This window comes from Palaemon carinicauda, chromosome 43, assembly GCF_036898095.1.
Source record: "Palaemon carinicauda isolate YSFRI2023 chromosome 43, ASM3689809v2, whole genome shotgun sequence".
In the NCBI taxonomy this organism is placed as follows: Eukaryota; Metazoa; Arthropoda; class Malacostraca; order Decapoda; family Palaemonidae; genus Palaemon; species Palaemon carinicauda.
The window spans coordinates 51,380,053-51,395,792 of NC_090767.1; the positions used below are offsets into that span (position 1 = coordinate 51,380,053).

Genomic DNA, 15,740 nt, shown 5'->3' on the forward strand with positions numbered 1-15,740 from the left:
TGGCGCTGCTGCTGGAGTACGTTATAGCTGACGGAGAGAACGAACATCGAATGCGGCATCTAAATCCACCTCTCGGCTGGGACTAAGGTCTATTGCAAACGTAAGAGGACTATCGTTCGCCTAATACTTAGCGGCTATTGACCGATACGAGCATGATTGTATCAGTGCAGAAAAGTCCTTTATCTATGTTACTCACAAGTTCCATAATAATATATGTGTTTCAGAAGGATACTTACAGTTCTCATGTATATGCAAGATACATATACATGTATGCCTGTATATACATGTATGTTATGCTTGTATATATATATATATATATATATATATATATATATATATATATATATATATATATATATATATATATATATATATATATATATATATATATATATATCCTATGTGTAGGTGTACGTATGTATGGAGAGTGTCTCTTTGTATTAGTATGCACACAAATGTTCCTGTATATAACTTACCCAAGTACTCGCACGTTTCTTTACGAGCGTCAATAAACATGGACAATTCAGATAAAAATGTTTCTAAATTACTTGAGAAAATCTTTAGATAAATCTTCCTATACAAAACTACTGGAAGAAAACAAACTAACGGTATGGCTGAAATTCTCGGGTCTTTCCTAGAACCTAAGAAGAGTAAACTAACGTTTTGATGCTGTTCGGAAATCTATATCATCATCACTATGGTAAGACACAGTTCCAGAAAATAGTAGAAGGAGAAGATGAGTATAGTAGATGTACCACAATGTTTATGTTCGACTGACACCCTTTGACTTGATGTCCGAGCGTATCTACTAAAGCGACTTTTACTCTGAGCGCATCGCTCACGGGAATCCCGCAACATCAGCGATTCTGTTTCTGTTCGTCAGAGATATTTCTGAGCACCCAGGTCTTGACAAGACGACTTCAGATCTCCAAGATCCTGTCAGTTCCTCAAAAGTTATTCCCCCGAATTGAATAGGATATTAAAAATGAAGATTATAAGAATTTAGTCGAGTAGTTTCATTAACTAAATCCTTTCTTAAAATCTTCATAGTATTCATAGTGCCATAGATATTGATTTTCTTGATTAGACTTTTCAAATATTATTAAAGCTAAATACTCTTTTAAATCAATTATTCATCTGTTTTTATGATACTTGATGCCCTTTCCACAGGTACATCCTGCGCACACTTTTCTATCGTATAACCAAAAGGGTTAACAAAGTACTACTAGGAGCTATGTAGATACGCCCAGGGAAGGGGGAGTAACTAACAACTAATAAAGGTGTAATGAAATATCATCTGGAGCTAAAGAGTTGATGAAATATCAGTAAGGAGCTTATCAAAATACTTTGCCAAACTCCACAGGTCTTTTTGGATACGTTTTCAAATCTATGACCTATTTTCCGTTATCCCCTGAGACGAAAACATCCGACGCTGATTTTAATATTAGTGCTCTGATACTGCGAAAGTAACTTGTGGTCATAGGCTGCCAAGACTCTAAATAGTTTTAATTCTTGAATGTTTATGTCAACTGGCCATGCAAAGTTTGAGAGTTTGAATTCTTGAATGTTTATGTCAACTTGGAATGCAAGACATCAGAGGGGTTAAATTCTTGAATTATTATGTCAACTTGCAATGCAAAGATTTAGAGGGTTTCAGTTCTTGAATGTTTATGACAACTTGCAATGCAAAGATTTAGAAGGGTTCAATTCTTGAATGTTTGTCAACTTGTAATGCAAAGATTTAGAGGGAATCAATTTCTGAATGTTTGTCAACTTGTAATGCAAAGATTTAGAGGGGTTCAACTCTTGAATGTTTATGTCAACTGGCAAATGAAAGATTTAGAGGGTTTCAGTTCTTAAATGCTTATGTCAACTTGTAATGCAAAGATTTAGAGGGGTTCAGTTCTTGAATGTTTGTCAACTTGCAATGCAAAGATTTAGAGGGTTTCAGTTCTTGAATGTTTATGTCAACTTGCAATATAAAGTTTTAGAGGGTTTCAGTTCTTCAATGTTTATGTCAACTTGCAATGCAATGATTTAGAGGGTTTCAGTTCTTGAATGTTTATGTCAACTTGCAATGCAAAGATTTAGAGGGTTTCAGTTCTTGGATGTTTGTCAACTGGCAAATGAAAGATTTAGAGGGTTTCAGTTCTTAAATGCTTATGTCAACTTGCAATGCAAAGATTTAGAGGTTTTCAGTTCTTAGATGTTTTTTGTCAACATGCAGTGCAAAGATTTAGAGGGTTTCAGTTCTTGAATGTTTGTCAACTTGCAATGCAAAGATTTAGAAGGGATCAATTCTTGAATGTCTGTCAACTTGTAATGCAAAGATTTAGAGGATTTCAGTTCTTGAATGTTCATGTCAACTGGCAAATGAAAGAGTTAAGAGGGTTTCAGTTCTTGAATGTTTGTCAGCTTGCAATGCAAAGATTTAGAGGGTTTCAGTTCTTGACTGTTTATGTCAACTTGCAATGCAAAGATTTAGAGGGTTTCAGTTCTTGAATGTTTATGTCAACTTGATAAGCTATATTGGTTTAAGCCAATTAAAATCTACTGGTATCCTGTTCCTTTAAATGCTAATTTGATATAGGCTTTTTTGATGACATGGTGTGTAGATAGGGTCAGTCCATCTCTACCTAACCAAAAAAACCCTCAATGGTGGTGCTTGAGGTCTACAATGTTGACCAAAATAGGTCTTTCTGTTGTCATGTTTTGTGTACCATAGAAGTTGAACTAATCACCCTAAGTCTCCTAACCCCTAGCTGGCAAAATTAGCCACTTAAATATCACCTTCTTCGAAAAATAACCATCGAGCAGAAGCAGTTGTCAGTGTGTAACCTATTGTCAATCGAACCAGTACGTCGCTTTCCCCCTCTGGTGGTAAACATTGGATATAATCAAACCCTCTTATTAAAGATAACCCGCCAGCAGAACCTATGGACAGTGTGTGGTTAGTGATATAAATTGAACTGGTACAACGTTTTTCCCCTCTTAATCAGACTCGCTCTCCTTATTTGCTTCTTTTTCCATCATTAGTTGTTGTAAATTGAAGTGGTACAACACTTTTCCCCTCTTAATCAGACTCATTCTCCTTATTTGCTTCTTTTTTCCATCATTAGTTGTTGTCGCTTTCGGTGAAGAGCGATCTTGACATTAAACTTCTGTCGCATGTGAGGAGGCTCGAACCGGCCGTCCTGTGCTAATGCAGTTCCTGATTTCTCTTGACCTAGTATTGGCAATGCCAGTGTAAAAAAAAAAAAAAAAAAACATTTATTATAAAATATCCATTCATAAAATCTTGATTTTATAGAAACATACGTATTAAGATCAAGTTATCCGATTGTTGGATATTGTTTAAGCTGTATAAAATTCTAACTTTGAATTAATGCCTGTTGTTTTAGAGAGTGAAACTATTACTTAATCATATAAAAACTAATAATGGAAATGTTACTGGGACAGCTCTCTGGCTGCCATAAGTATCTAAAATTACCTTATTTTCATTCTCCTTCCTATTTATCCCTTTGTTCAACTTACTTTTAGCTTCTGCGTTGGTACGTCTATCGCAATTATAACTTCCTTGTAAAGGCTACCAGTCTAGTTTCTATCTAGTTATCTATCCGTGTCCTACTTGTACGTTGTCCTTTTAAACTTTTCCTTCTCTAGGCCGGATCAGTTTGTTTAGTTTGTTTTCCTTAAATGACAACACTAACTGATATGTGTAAAACTGTAATATAGAAAATCTGCATCTCTATGTGCGTTCAGCTGTGTATCGCACGGTCTAAAGCTCCCGCAGCTTCGGCATGGAGGATTCGCAAATCCATCGGGCTAGAATAGAAGCTACTCTGTATACCTCGTAGCGGGTGCGAATCTCTCTCGGATTACCCATAGCTAAACCTGAAATCCTTCGGTGTCTGCGGAGGGGCACGACAGGATTCGAACCTAGACATTACAATCTTAGAAAAACGCTAACGTACGACTCGGAGGACGTAGCTAAATTGTCTAGCTTTACATAATCAAATTAGGAAAATACATCAAGAGAGTTCATAGCTACACAATTAAACTGTCATGGAGGATCTGAAAATGAGGGCAAATTATATCTACAGCCTTAGATAACTTTTAAAAAGTCGTTGTAGTTCTAAATTACAAGCAAAAAAGAATGTAATCTATGATAACCATCATGAAATAACATCTCACAACACAAGTATCGATAGTATACTGTAAACAAAAAGAGTTATTTGTTACAGTTAATTACGGATATGTCAAAACATCACAATACAATGTTTCAGATAAGATTGGACTTAAGTGCTTTCTCTCTCAAAGAGAGGTAAGCAACTTTCCTCAGCTACAATAAAAATCTACTCTTTAAAATTAGGATTGAAAACATTATAATGCCACACTTGAGAAAATCAGACTTGAATCACATCAACCTCGCGTCCGAATGCTCTCACAACCGTGGAAAGGGAACTGGTTTGGTCAGACCAGTGTACACTCATTTACTAAGTACAAAAATGATAAGAAATTACTTATGAACAAAGAATGTTATCATTATCTTGTGATAAGTATGTCAGTCAGAGCCATGGCATTATATTTCCTATTTCTGATCCATTTCTTAGAGCAGTAAACTTTAGAGAAGCAAATATAATGTCACAGATCAAAAGAACACTCCTTCGTAATCTACCCTGTCTCAATATGCCAAATTACCCTTTCTATTCCTATCACATTCTCAGGTATTTCAAAAACAAATCAAAACCTTTTTGAGCATCAACTTTTAAGAAGTGACTTTTTGAATTGGGTTACCTATCTAAGATCACTTCTGTTTCACCGGTTTTCAATTTCCTCACTGTTATAAATTTAAAGAAATGACTATTTGAATTGGCTTACCTATCTAAGATCACTTCTGTTTCACCGGATTTAGATTCTTTCGCTGTTATTAACTATGAGAAGTGACCGTTTGTCTGTTTCACCGGTTTTCAATTTCCTCGCCGTTATAAATTTTTCAAGAAATTACTATTTGAATTGGCTTACCTATCTAAGATCACTTTTGTTTCACCAGATTTAAATTCTTTCGCTGTTATCAACTATGAGAAGTGACCGTTTGAATTGGATTACCTATCTAAGATAACTTCTGTTTCAGCGGTTTTCAATTTCCTCGCCATTATCAATTTAAAGAAATGACTGTTTGAATTTGATTACTATCTAAGATCACTTTTGTTTCACCGGTTTTAAATTCTCTCGCCGTTATCAACTTTGAGAAGTGACTGTTTGAATTGGGTTACTTATCGAAGATCTGTTTCACCGGATTTTAATGCCCTCGCCATTTTCGCGTGTAATTTCCAAACACGCTTGCGAATCTAATTTGGAACCTTACACAGAGTAGCAAATTGGAAATAGCAAAATAATGTCGACTTTAAATCACTGAGAAGTTACCTGTTCACACTAATTGAATCATTTAAGGTTTTTTCACCCAAATATCCAGTAAACGAAGACTCAAGTTACTTTCTGTAGTATACGGTGGCTACGCTAGGTAGTGAAAATTCTATCTGAAGATTGATTTGCTACAGTACCTGGTGTTGCTATAGGGTGAGAATATTTTCTAATTACTTTCTCTTCCCAAGCAAAGCACCTTGTATGACTCGTGGAGTTGAAGAGCGCTTGGCGTAACAAACCGACAACGGTGTTTATTGCCACTAACAATCATCAAACTAGGATTAGTAGAGCAATACAACCTCAAATTAGGTCGCCGTTAGATATAGTAGTGGGTACTAGGCTTCTAAATCTAACATTTTCGCGAAATGTACAGAGAATTGGTAGAAAAGACAATAATGGGACAATCTATTAATCTATACTCTACACAAGTCTGGCCTAAACATCTATAAATATATCATCATCGATTGGGGTAAATATATATATATATATATATGTATATATTATATATATATGTTTTCAATTCCTTTCATAAACTATCTCTATACAAGTGTTTTTTTGTACTTCAAAAATGTTTAGTTCAGCTCTTGCCTGTGCCACTTTGGTTAGTGAAGTGTGTGACCTTGTAACAGAGATGCTCATTCCACCTCCTGTCTCGACCGAGGGAGACTCTCAGTTAACTGCCCCTTTTCACAGCAGTGTAGGAGGCCAATACAGGGAAGATCTTTTAAGAAACATATATATAATAGTGAAGTGGGGGAGGAGAAATGCTTTGTCAAGAGAATGAAATGAGACAATAATAATATAGTAATCATAAAGGAAACTTGTAACTCTTAAAACAGTGCAATGATGATTCCCTGTAAAAAATTGTTTCTAGCTACTTCAGTGAGATAATTCTGTGCCCTAGAAGATTAAAAATCAAGTGCGTTGGCCCCCTTGAGGGCTGTTTGTGGTGTGCTGGTTCTTTCAGGGATTGAAATCGGTGCGTTGTCGGCTCCCTCAAGAGTTGGATTCACTGCGCCGGCTCGCTCGCTTGCTTGACCGGGCTCCCGGCACGTTCACGCGTAATCAGTGTCGGTGGAGAAGGATCGCTCCGGCAGAGCGGCGTAGGCGTAATCGTAGTCTCTTGCAGGGTACTCGCGGGTCTCGTACTCCCTCTTCCCGTTGGCGTAGTTGTCGTGGTGATAGTCGTTGGAGTCCGACTGGTCGTCCACGCCCGCCCCGCGCGAGTGGGCGTAAGCAATGGATTTCTGGTAGCTGAAAAGTTGTCTCTCCAAACTGAAGTTTTCTGCCTCCAGTGCCGTGATCTCCCGCCTGGAAGGGAAAGAAGAGGAAACTATTGAACCTTTCTTTGTGTTTAATGATGGGAATGTTTGTTTACATCCAGCTGTCTTATTAAGGATACGATTTCAAACTTTTTCATGAGAGAGTCTTAAATGGGATCCTGCAGAGTTTATATGAAAAGTAAAGCATGGATTCATCGTAAAAAGGAATATATATAAAATGAAATGCAGGTGTAGGGATGAACTATATGAACTATATTTAGCTCTATAACTTATACAAAAGGCCCTCTGTGGTCAGAGTATCTTCAAGGCACCATATCTAGGCTCCCTACGCTCCTCTAGATTCTACAAGCATAATGTGGATCCGAACATCTAACAGTGAACAGTATGAACATCAAACAGTGCGATGCTGCGGCAGCTGCTAGGAATCGGCGCGATGATGGACGGAGGGCGGTATGTACATTGATGCACCGCTGTTTAGTTCCCTACCCCTCCTTCTCTTCACCTTCAGAGGGAAGTTGACTGTACAGTTTTTGAGTTTTAATTTTTTTTTTGTAAAGATCTTTTGTACTATATATTTCTTGTAAAGTTTCTAGCTCATTCAATCATTCTTCTATCTTTCTCCTAGTAATCTCATGCATTTTGTTGTTGTTTCTTCGGCATGTATATATATATATATATATATATATATATATATATATATATATATATATATATATATATATATATATATATATATATATATATATATATATATATATATATATATATATATATATATACTTATATGTACCTAAATATATGTATATGTGTGCTTTGTATGTAATGTGTATTTTTATTCTTTCTCAGCAATACCAATTGCAATGTAATATCTAAATTGAACCATTAATCCTGAGTTGTCTTGAAAAAGTTGAAAAATTTGGAAAAGTCTTATTACCATATAGAGCACAATATATATAAATAAATATTTATGTATATATATATATATATATATATATATATATATATATATATATATATCTGCACGTAAAAATCACAGATGCTCAGATGCAAGAGAAACAGGGAAAATGAGATAGAGAAAATCTAGGATTAAGTCCTTACTAATTTCGTAAAACTTCTCCTGAAGCATTGCGAAACTAGACAGGACTTACTCTTATATTTTCTATTCATTTTCCTAGTAGTTATTTTGTTTATATATATTCATGTATATACAGTAAAACCCTATTTTCTGTGATACATGGGGCTCGTTGATAGACGCAAAAAGTCGTGTCCGTGTTAATGGATGTCATAGGTGCTTAAAGCTTGAAGTAGACGAAGGGACGTAACTAGTGATATGAAGCAGGAAGTAGAGAAATGGTGGAGTATATATGTTAGAGCCTGTTGTCCTGTTGGATATTTAAAATTCCTCTTTAAATTCAGATATTTCAAAACCAGTAGATGGAGATACATCGAAAGCGTTAGAATTAACCGACGGTAATAAATCTCGTATTTGACGTAGGAGGTATATACAAATGTGATTTATTTTTCCTTTACTGGAATAGGCAAATAGCTAGACCTGTTTTTATTCTTATGATTATATATTAATTTGGAGCATGTATATGTATTCCAGCCTAATAACACACTAGGTAAAACAGAAGGAAATCTAGGACTGGAACAATAAAAAAACCTTTAGAAAAAAAATTATTCTCTTACTTCAAGTCTAACCCTCCGTTTACTGGTTAATTTTTATTATTCTTTTACTCAATTTGGGGTTCTTATTATTGACATTATCATTATTCATCTATCTTTTTATTTATGTACGTATCTTCTGTTAAATCTATTTGTCTTCGTCAAGCACACGCATTCTGTTATCGTTGGATGAAAACTCTCTTTTGAACTGGAATAATAATGTTAGTGATAGTTGGTATGATAATAATAATAATAATAGTAATAATAATAATAATAATAATAATAATAATATTAATAATGATGATAATAATAATAAAGTATGACACGATTTAACCCTACATTTATACTTCAAATGATTGAGCTCATTTGCACCCTGCATTTGAACACTCTCATTCAGCACTTCATACTGATCTCGTTAAACACCGTGTCAGAAACTCAGGTTTTCCCACAGAGCAGAAACAAACATAAAGTACATCTGGCGATAGAAATAAAAATTCAAGAGATACATTTACAGACTGTTCCCGAGCTACGGTCCTCGGTGCCAGCGGCTGACAGAACGTACGTAGAACGAGTACGATGTTCCCTTTGGGTCAATATGAATCAATTCTGATAACGTACAGCCTTGTAAAGGGTTATTGGATCACTATGAATAAATTCTTACTATATACTGCCAAAGAGAAACGTGGGAACTAAAGCGTTGACGTTAGTCGTAGGCAGTTAGCCGCGTTACGTCTGTCACTGGCTCACGTCTGTCAGTCGCGGGCAGCCGGGAGGATCCGTCAAACAAGAGGCCAGATACCTACTAACAAAGGCTAGACAAACATGGGATTATCAGGGATATACTTTGGAGAGGTCAGAGTGCTGGAAGAAAGATTTTATAAACATGCAGTCCAGGTTTCTCTAGAGATTCACTAACATTCACCTGTTAAGTCTAGTCGTCCCTAATGACAAAATATCTGTTGCTTACAACTATTTCTCAAAATAAAATCGGATGAATAGATTGAAATGGGAGCCAGAGCAGATGTTGTAGTAAAAAGTAGAAAAATTTTTTTGAAGGGGTGAAGTATATCTATATATTTTTATATATATATATAGCAAAACATGCACCCAAAAAAGTGATCGGTGCAAGAAAAAAAATAATATCTATGCTCTTTCTGCAACATGAAGTCTGACCTGACCCAAATCATCGGGGGTCCTGGCATTTGATAATTGGGAGTCAGGGTCAAGCATTATTCTTATTTTTTTTTTGTTTCATCCATATTCATAAACTCTATAACAAATTCAAAAGAGGAAGTTAGTGAAATATTTTCGTACCTTCTTCCAATCAATTGTCTTAGATAATCTATTCCAAATTTTGAGATGCCCAGGCATTCCGACTTCTAGCAGCTTTTTTCAGGGTATGCTTAATGCCTCTCTCTCTTAGCAATGACCTACTTAAAAAAAAGGAGGGGAGGGTAGAAAAAAAAGAAAAAGAGAGGCCATTTTAGACGAGTCAAACTTAAAAAAAAGGCAGTTTTCATATTAATTTTGCCTCCGCTAGACGGGGTTTTATATTTTTTTAGTTTGTTTCATCAATTATACTTCTTAGGAAGCCACTGCGTTACTCAAAAGTGCAGTACAGTAGCCAGTAAGCTCCTACTAACCCTTGTACTGTTGTACTCCAAAGTGTATTTGGGCAATACTCAAGATTCCAAAATACAGTTCAGTATGTATTATTCAATTACAGCTAGTGTATCTTTGAGTATTACAGTGAGCCACTTTCTAGAACGTGTGTTCCAGAACGTAGCTAGATTTATGCAACACCTAGAGAGCTTTAGTTATGCACGAATCTTCCCTCAGACCCTATGTTATCTCACTGACGTGTTTTACATATTCATGTGGCGTTTCAGAGAGCTTAAGAAATGTGAGAATCTTCCCTCAGAGCCTATGTTATCTCACTGACATGTTTTATAGATTCATGTGGTGTCCCAGAGAGCTTTAAGAAATGTGAGAATCTTCCCTCAGAGCTTATGTTGTCTCGCAGACTACAGAACCTTTATACGACTTAAAAACCTAACCTAACAAACCTCATTAGTGTTAGCCCCTGAACGCTAAATCTAATCAATATCACGGCCATTCAAGCTAACAGTGTTATGCCCTTAATGCTATAACTATTTCAAGTGAGGACCAAGTAACCAAACAAATTGTAGCGGGGACATTCCGTCCAAGCTATAATTACCTTTGACTTTCAAACCTCAAAAATTTTAACGTTAAAGCAATTTGGTGTTCCCGGGACGCTGAGAAGTAACTCCCCACACAGAACTCCCTGGACTAGACGTCGTCGTATCAGATAAAACGCTCTCTGAGTCGTCCCGTGTAGACTAGCTAAATATTCGCTTTCTCATTTTCTTTTAAACTGATTTTTATTGCATTTCCTTGAGTAGAGGTAGCAGTGTAGTTCCCTAGCCTCAGTTCTAATAAGCAAAATGAAGACAGCTCTGATTAAAAGCAATATTTAACTGGACTACATTGGGCCATTCTGAGCGAGTTTAATCTGATAAGAAGTCATCTAGTTCAGGGAGTTCTGTCCTGGACGGTACATTGTTTATGAATATATGGGCTATTTCCTGTAGTATTATTATCATTATTATTTCAATAATCTACTCTTAGTGAGGAAAATGTTTTAGAAAGAACAAAAATAATCCTTTTTCTATTATTGAGGTCTTTTGAGCAACGACATAACATCCATAAACTGATCCCTGGAGTAGAAACCCTAAAATCTAACTGGAGTAAGTTGTTAGGTTAAGGTTGTCTCATCCTGACATTCCTCTAGGAGTAAGTGGTACATTTATCTTAGTATTGAGTGTTGGTCTTCTATTACAAAGTTGAAATAGCTTGTTCATAATGTTTTGATGCCACAAATGCTCGTTTGATGTGTTAAGAATCTTAAAAATCCATAGATTTGAATGAGGTCATTAGAAGGAAGCTGAGATGGTTTGGACATGTCATGAAAACTGGAGATTAGGGATACTTTTCTTTAAAAAAGACGGAAGGGAAGACAGTAGTTGACTGCAGATGGAAACCTCATGTGTATAGAAGATGATGTTACCCCACTGTTAAGAGCAGGGAGACCATTCGTGGCCTAAATAACTTGAAGGGCTAAATTGGAGCTGAATAGATAGATTTATTAAAGCAGTTTAGCAATATGTTAATGAAGAAATACAGCTGTAAATTTAAAGAAAGGTTTTGTCAACATATTAATTTTATAGATAGCTAAATGGAATTATCCAATTGATGAATTGTAAATAGAGAAGGATTCACCTCTGTTGCTATTCCATTTGTTCATAAGTTAGAAAAAACTATGTAAAATTATATGTGGAAGACCTGGATGATAATTATCCAAGGGTTTAAAAGGATTTTAAATTGAATCTGGGTATGGATAAGGATTAAGTTAATCTTTATAGATGAAAGTGAATGAAGTTGTATATTGATTAGGGATGATTCAGTGTCTAGATAAGGTCTGGTTCTGTAGTTGTTTGTATTGAATATCTGTAGAAAGAATTCAATGAAGTTGTGTTAAGTAAATAGCAAATACAGGATGTTCTCATTTGATTTTGAGATCACTCCAACTTGTGATATGGCCACAGGAGAGACTTGTATCTCGCCTGTATCTACTGTACCTAGAATCCTGGTCATAGAATAAGGATTCTTGTAACTTGATGAATTATGAACGGCCACGACTGCGCGACCCAAAATCTTTAACGTGCTCCGCTAAAAGCGCCTTTATTGGCTGCAACCCGAATGTTCACGGCTTTCCTGTGGCTTGGTTCACTTGTGAATAAACATGCCATTGCTCCTCTGTTCAAGGAAGCGGCACATGGATGCACTGTGCATGGCACCCACTTGGGTCAATATCAAAGGGTTATAATGTGTTTTAGTACCAGCCGAACTCGGTTGAGTCCCTTGTCAGGCTGGGAGGAGCGTAGAGAGGATAGGCCCCCCCCCTTTTTTTTAATATTTCATTTTTTTGATGTCTGCTACCCCCAAAAATTGTGGGAAGTGCCTTGGTATATAGATGGAAACAAAAGTTAAAAGAGATGATATATAAAAGTGTAGTTTAACAAGCCATGCTCAGTGGGGCAGAGACTTAGTCAATAAAGAAAGATCAAGAAAAGAGAATGGAAGTGGCTGAGATGAGAATGTTGAGATGAATTTGTAGTGTCAAAAAAAAAAGATAAGATCCAGAATGAATTGATCATGGGGACAGTCAAAGTATGAGAGGTTTCAAAGAAATCCCAGGAAAGACGACTTGAAATGGTTTGGTCATGTCATGAGGATAGAAGATGAACATGTATGTAAAAAGGTTATGAACATTGAGGTGGAGGGCAGCAGGAGGATGGGAAGGCCAAAGGTTACGTGGAAAGGTGAGTTATTGAATGTTATGAAGGAAAATGGTCAAAGAAAAGATGTACATGACAGCGGAAGATGGAGAAGGCTGACTAGAAACAACGACACCATATAGAAATGGGATAAGCTGAAGGGTAAAGATTGATATGTTTACATGAATCAGCTGTGAGAAAGGGACAGCCAATCAAAAAGCTTGTGGACGGAGCATGTTGAAGATTATAGCCAATCACAATGCTTGTGGGCTGAGCATGTTGAAGATTATAGCCAATCACAATGCTTGTGGGCGGAGCATGTTGAAGATTATAGCCGATCACAATGCTTGTGGGCGGAGCATGTTGAAGATTATAGCCAATCACAATGCTTTGGGGGCGGAGCTTGTTGAAGATTAGAGCAACGTGTTCTGTACGTGATTCATCCTTGACTGATAAGAGGTGTAGCCCAATTCATGAACTTTACATAGTATACCTGGAAGCTAGACAACTGTAGAGGCTTGAATAGTGTATCTAGAGGCGATTGGCGTTGTAATTGTCCAATCTCATGAAGAAAGACTATATCACAATTCTGTTTGTTTACATCTGTGCCGTTGCCTTAGCAACGGGTCGCTACAAGTAGCTTTAATGAAACTGTCAATCATTTTAGGAAGGGAAATTTTAGGCCTAAAAGTGTAAGTTAAAAGTTAGAATTAATCTCGTGTTCTCGGAGGACTTAAAAAATAGGCCTAAATATGAGATAAAAATGTATTCAGAAAGTTTTTTTTTTTAATTGTGTAATATTTTTTTTATAGTTTGTGAAACTTTGCTTATATGTTATTTGTATATTATTATCTTATTTTAAAGCCCTTTTCTATATATGGTTTTGTGTATATGTATACAGTATATGAATGATATATATATATATATATATATATATATATATATATATATATATATATATATATATATATATATATATATATATATATATATATATATATATATATATATATATATATATATATATATATGTATATATATATATATATATATATATATATATATATATATATATATATATATACATATGTATATATAATATATATGTATATATATATATATATATATATATATATATATATATATATATATATATATATATATAATGTATGTATGTATGTATATGTATATGTATGTATATGTATATATATATATATATATATATATATATATATATATATATATATATATATATATATATATATATATATATATATATATATATGTATGTATATATGCTTTATATACAAATTCATATGTATAATAATAAGTATAACTATACTTAAAAAGAATCAATACAGAGGATAGATATATAATAAGAGAATCACATCACCTAAAGCATAACCAATGGACAAAAATAACTTATATTAACATTATTTTAGACACAGAGATACTAAGATATTATTAGAAGTAATTTACAGACTAAAATAGAAGACAGATTTGGACAACAATATTAGAAGCGTCTCATACAAGTGCTGAAAATGAACATATTAGACAATTTCAAAGTGGTTAGATACATATTAGATAAGATGTATTAGTCCTAAAATAGTATAGATACATATTAGATAAGATATAATAGTCCTAAAATAACATTTTAGATTAAGACAGCATAAGGAAACTGGTTTGATTAGAAATAGTGAAATTTAGATTGTCCAAAATAGTAATAGTATTTAAGATTTTGATATAGATTAATTTAGATTGTCTAAAAAAGTAATAGTATTTTAGATTTGGATATAGTGATATTAGAAATCTCAGGTTATCATTTATTATTGAAATAAGTAGGGAATTACATACAAAACCCTCAGAATTTCTCAACCTTAAGCCTGATTATAACTATAGATGGTTAACTATATAAAACTATATTGGTTAATTCGAAATGCATTTGGTTAAATCTGTTAGTATTTGGTTAATTTAATGATTATTTGGTTGAATACGATTTGTTTGGTTAAATCACTTAATTGGCTAACTTAGACGAGCATCATTTACTGTTTGTTTTTTAACCTGTTTAGTTTGAAAAGTTACTGATTCATACAAAGGGGATTTAATTAACTTAAGATATACATGGTAAACATATAGCAGTCTTGATTAACTTTAAGAGCACCTTATTAATTATAGAGATACATTGGTTAATTTGCAGACTGTCTAGCTGTTTTTATATGCAATCTCACTTACCCATTATTTTTAATAGGTAAAATAACAAGAATAATAGAGAAAATCTAATGGTTCTTGCATCGCCGTGCGCTCGTTCCGCTCGCGAATAAAAACAAAAATGTCAAGCTCTGTATGTACTGGCAAGCGGTAATGTTGAACTTTGCATACTAACATCAATGAATGATTACTATTTCATAGGTAATTATTCTCGGTATATAGATTCTAAGAAAATCTGATGGTTCTGGCTTTGCCGTGAAGCGAAGTGAGATCGCTACCATCAGCCGAGATCGTACACCAAAGCAAAAGCACGACTTTGAGATCGCATGTCAAAACAGCACCGAGTAATTACAAGGTAAACACTAAACCTTGTTGATTAACTTTAGGTCACCTGGGTAATTATAGAGATGAATTGGCCAATTTGAAGACTAATTACTTGTTTGCTACCTAGTCAACTCCACCGTTGAATGGATAACTTAAAGGGTACTCAGCCAGGCGTCTTTCTAGCTAGTCATTACAGTCACTTTAAGGATACGTTTGCATAGCAACGGGCTAAATAGTAGGTAGATAAAGCTAAAAATACATCGGTATTGAATGGAGAGTGAAGGTAAATACTCTGATAAACGCAACTAGCTGTTCATTGTACGTAACCCTTTATAGAATGAAATGATTTAGTCGTGGAACCGAAATGACAAGCTCGCTTCACCCTACCAGGTTGAGAATCCCTGCGGTCAGTGACATAGGAGACCTCTGTTTTTGACTGAAATGGAAAGCAAGAAAATGATGGCAGAAGAACCTA

At 34.9% G+C, this 15,740-nt stretch overlaps 1 protein-coding gene across 1 annotated transcript in view; it reads right to left on the minus strand.

Moving 5' to 3' along the window:
- Positions 1-388: 388 nt before the first annotated feature.
- LOC137633871 (uncharacterized) overlaps positions 389-15,740 on the minus strand; it is a 31,745-nt gene continuing 16,393 nt past the window's right edge. The window contains exon 3 of the mRNA XM_068366113.1: positions 389-6,738. Within this exon, the coding sequence (XP_068222214.1) occupies positions 6,483-6,738 (256 nt within the window). The 3' untranslated portion in view covers positions 389-6,482. The remainder of the gene's footprint in view (positions 6,739-15,740) is intronic.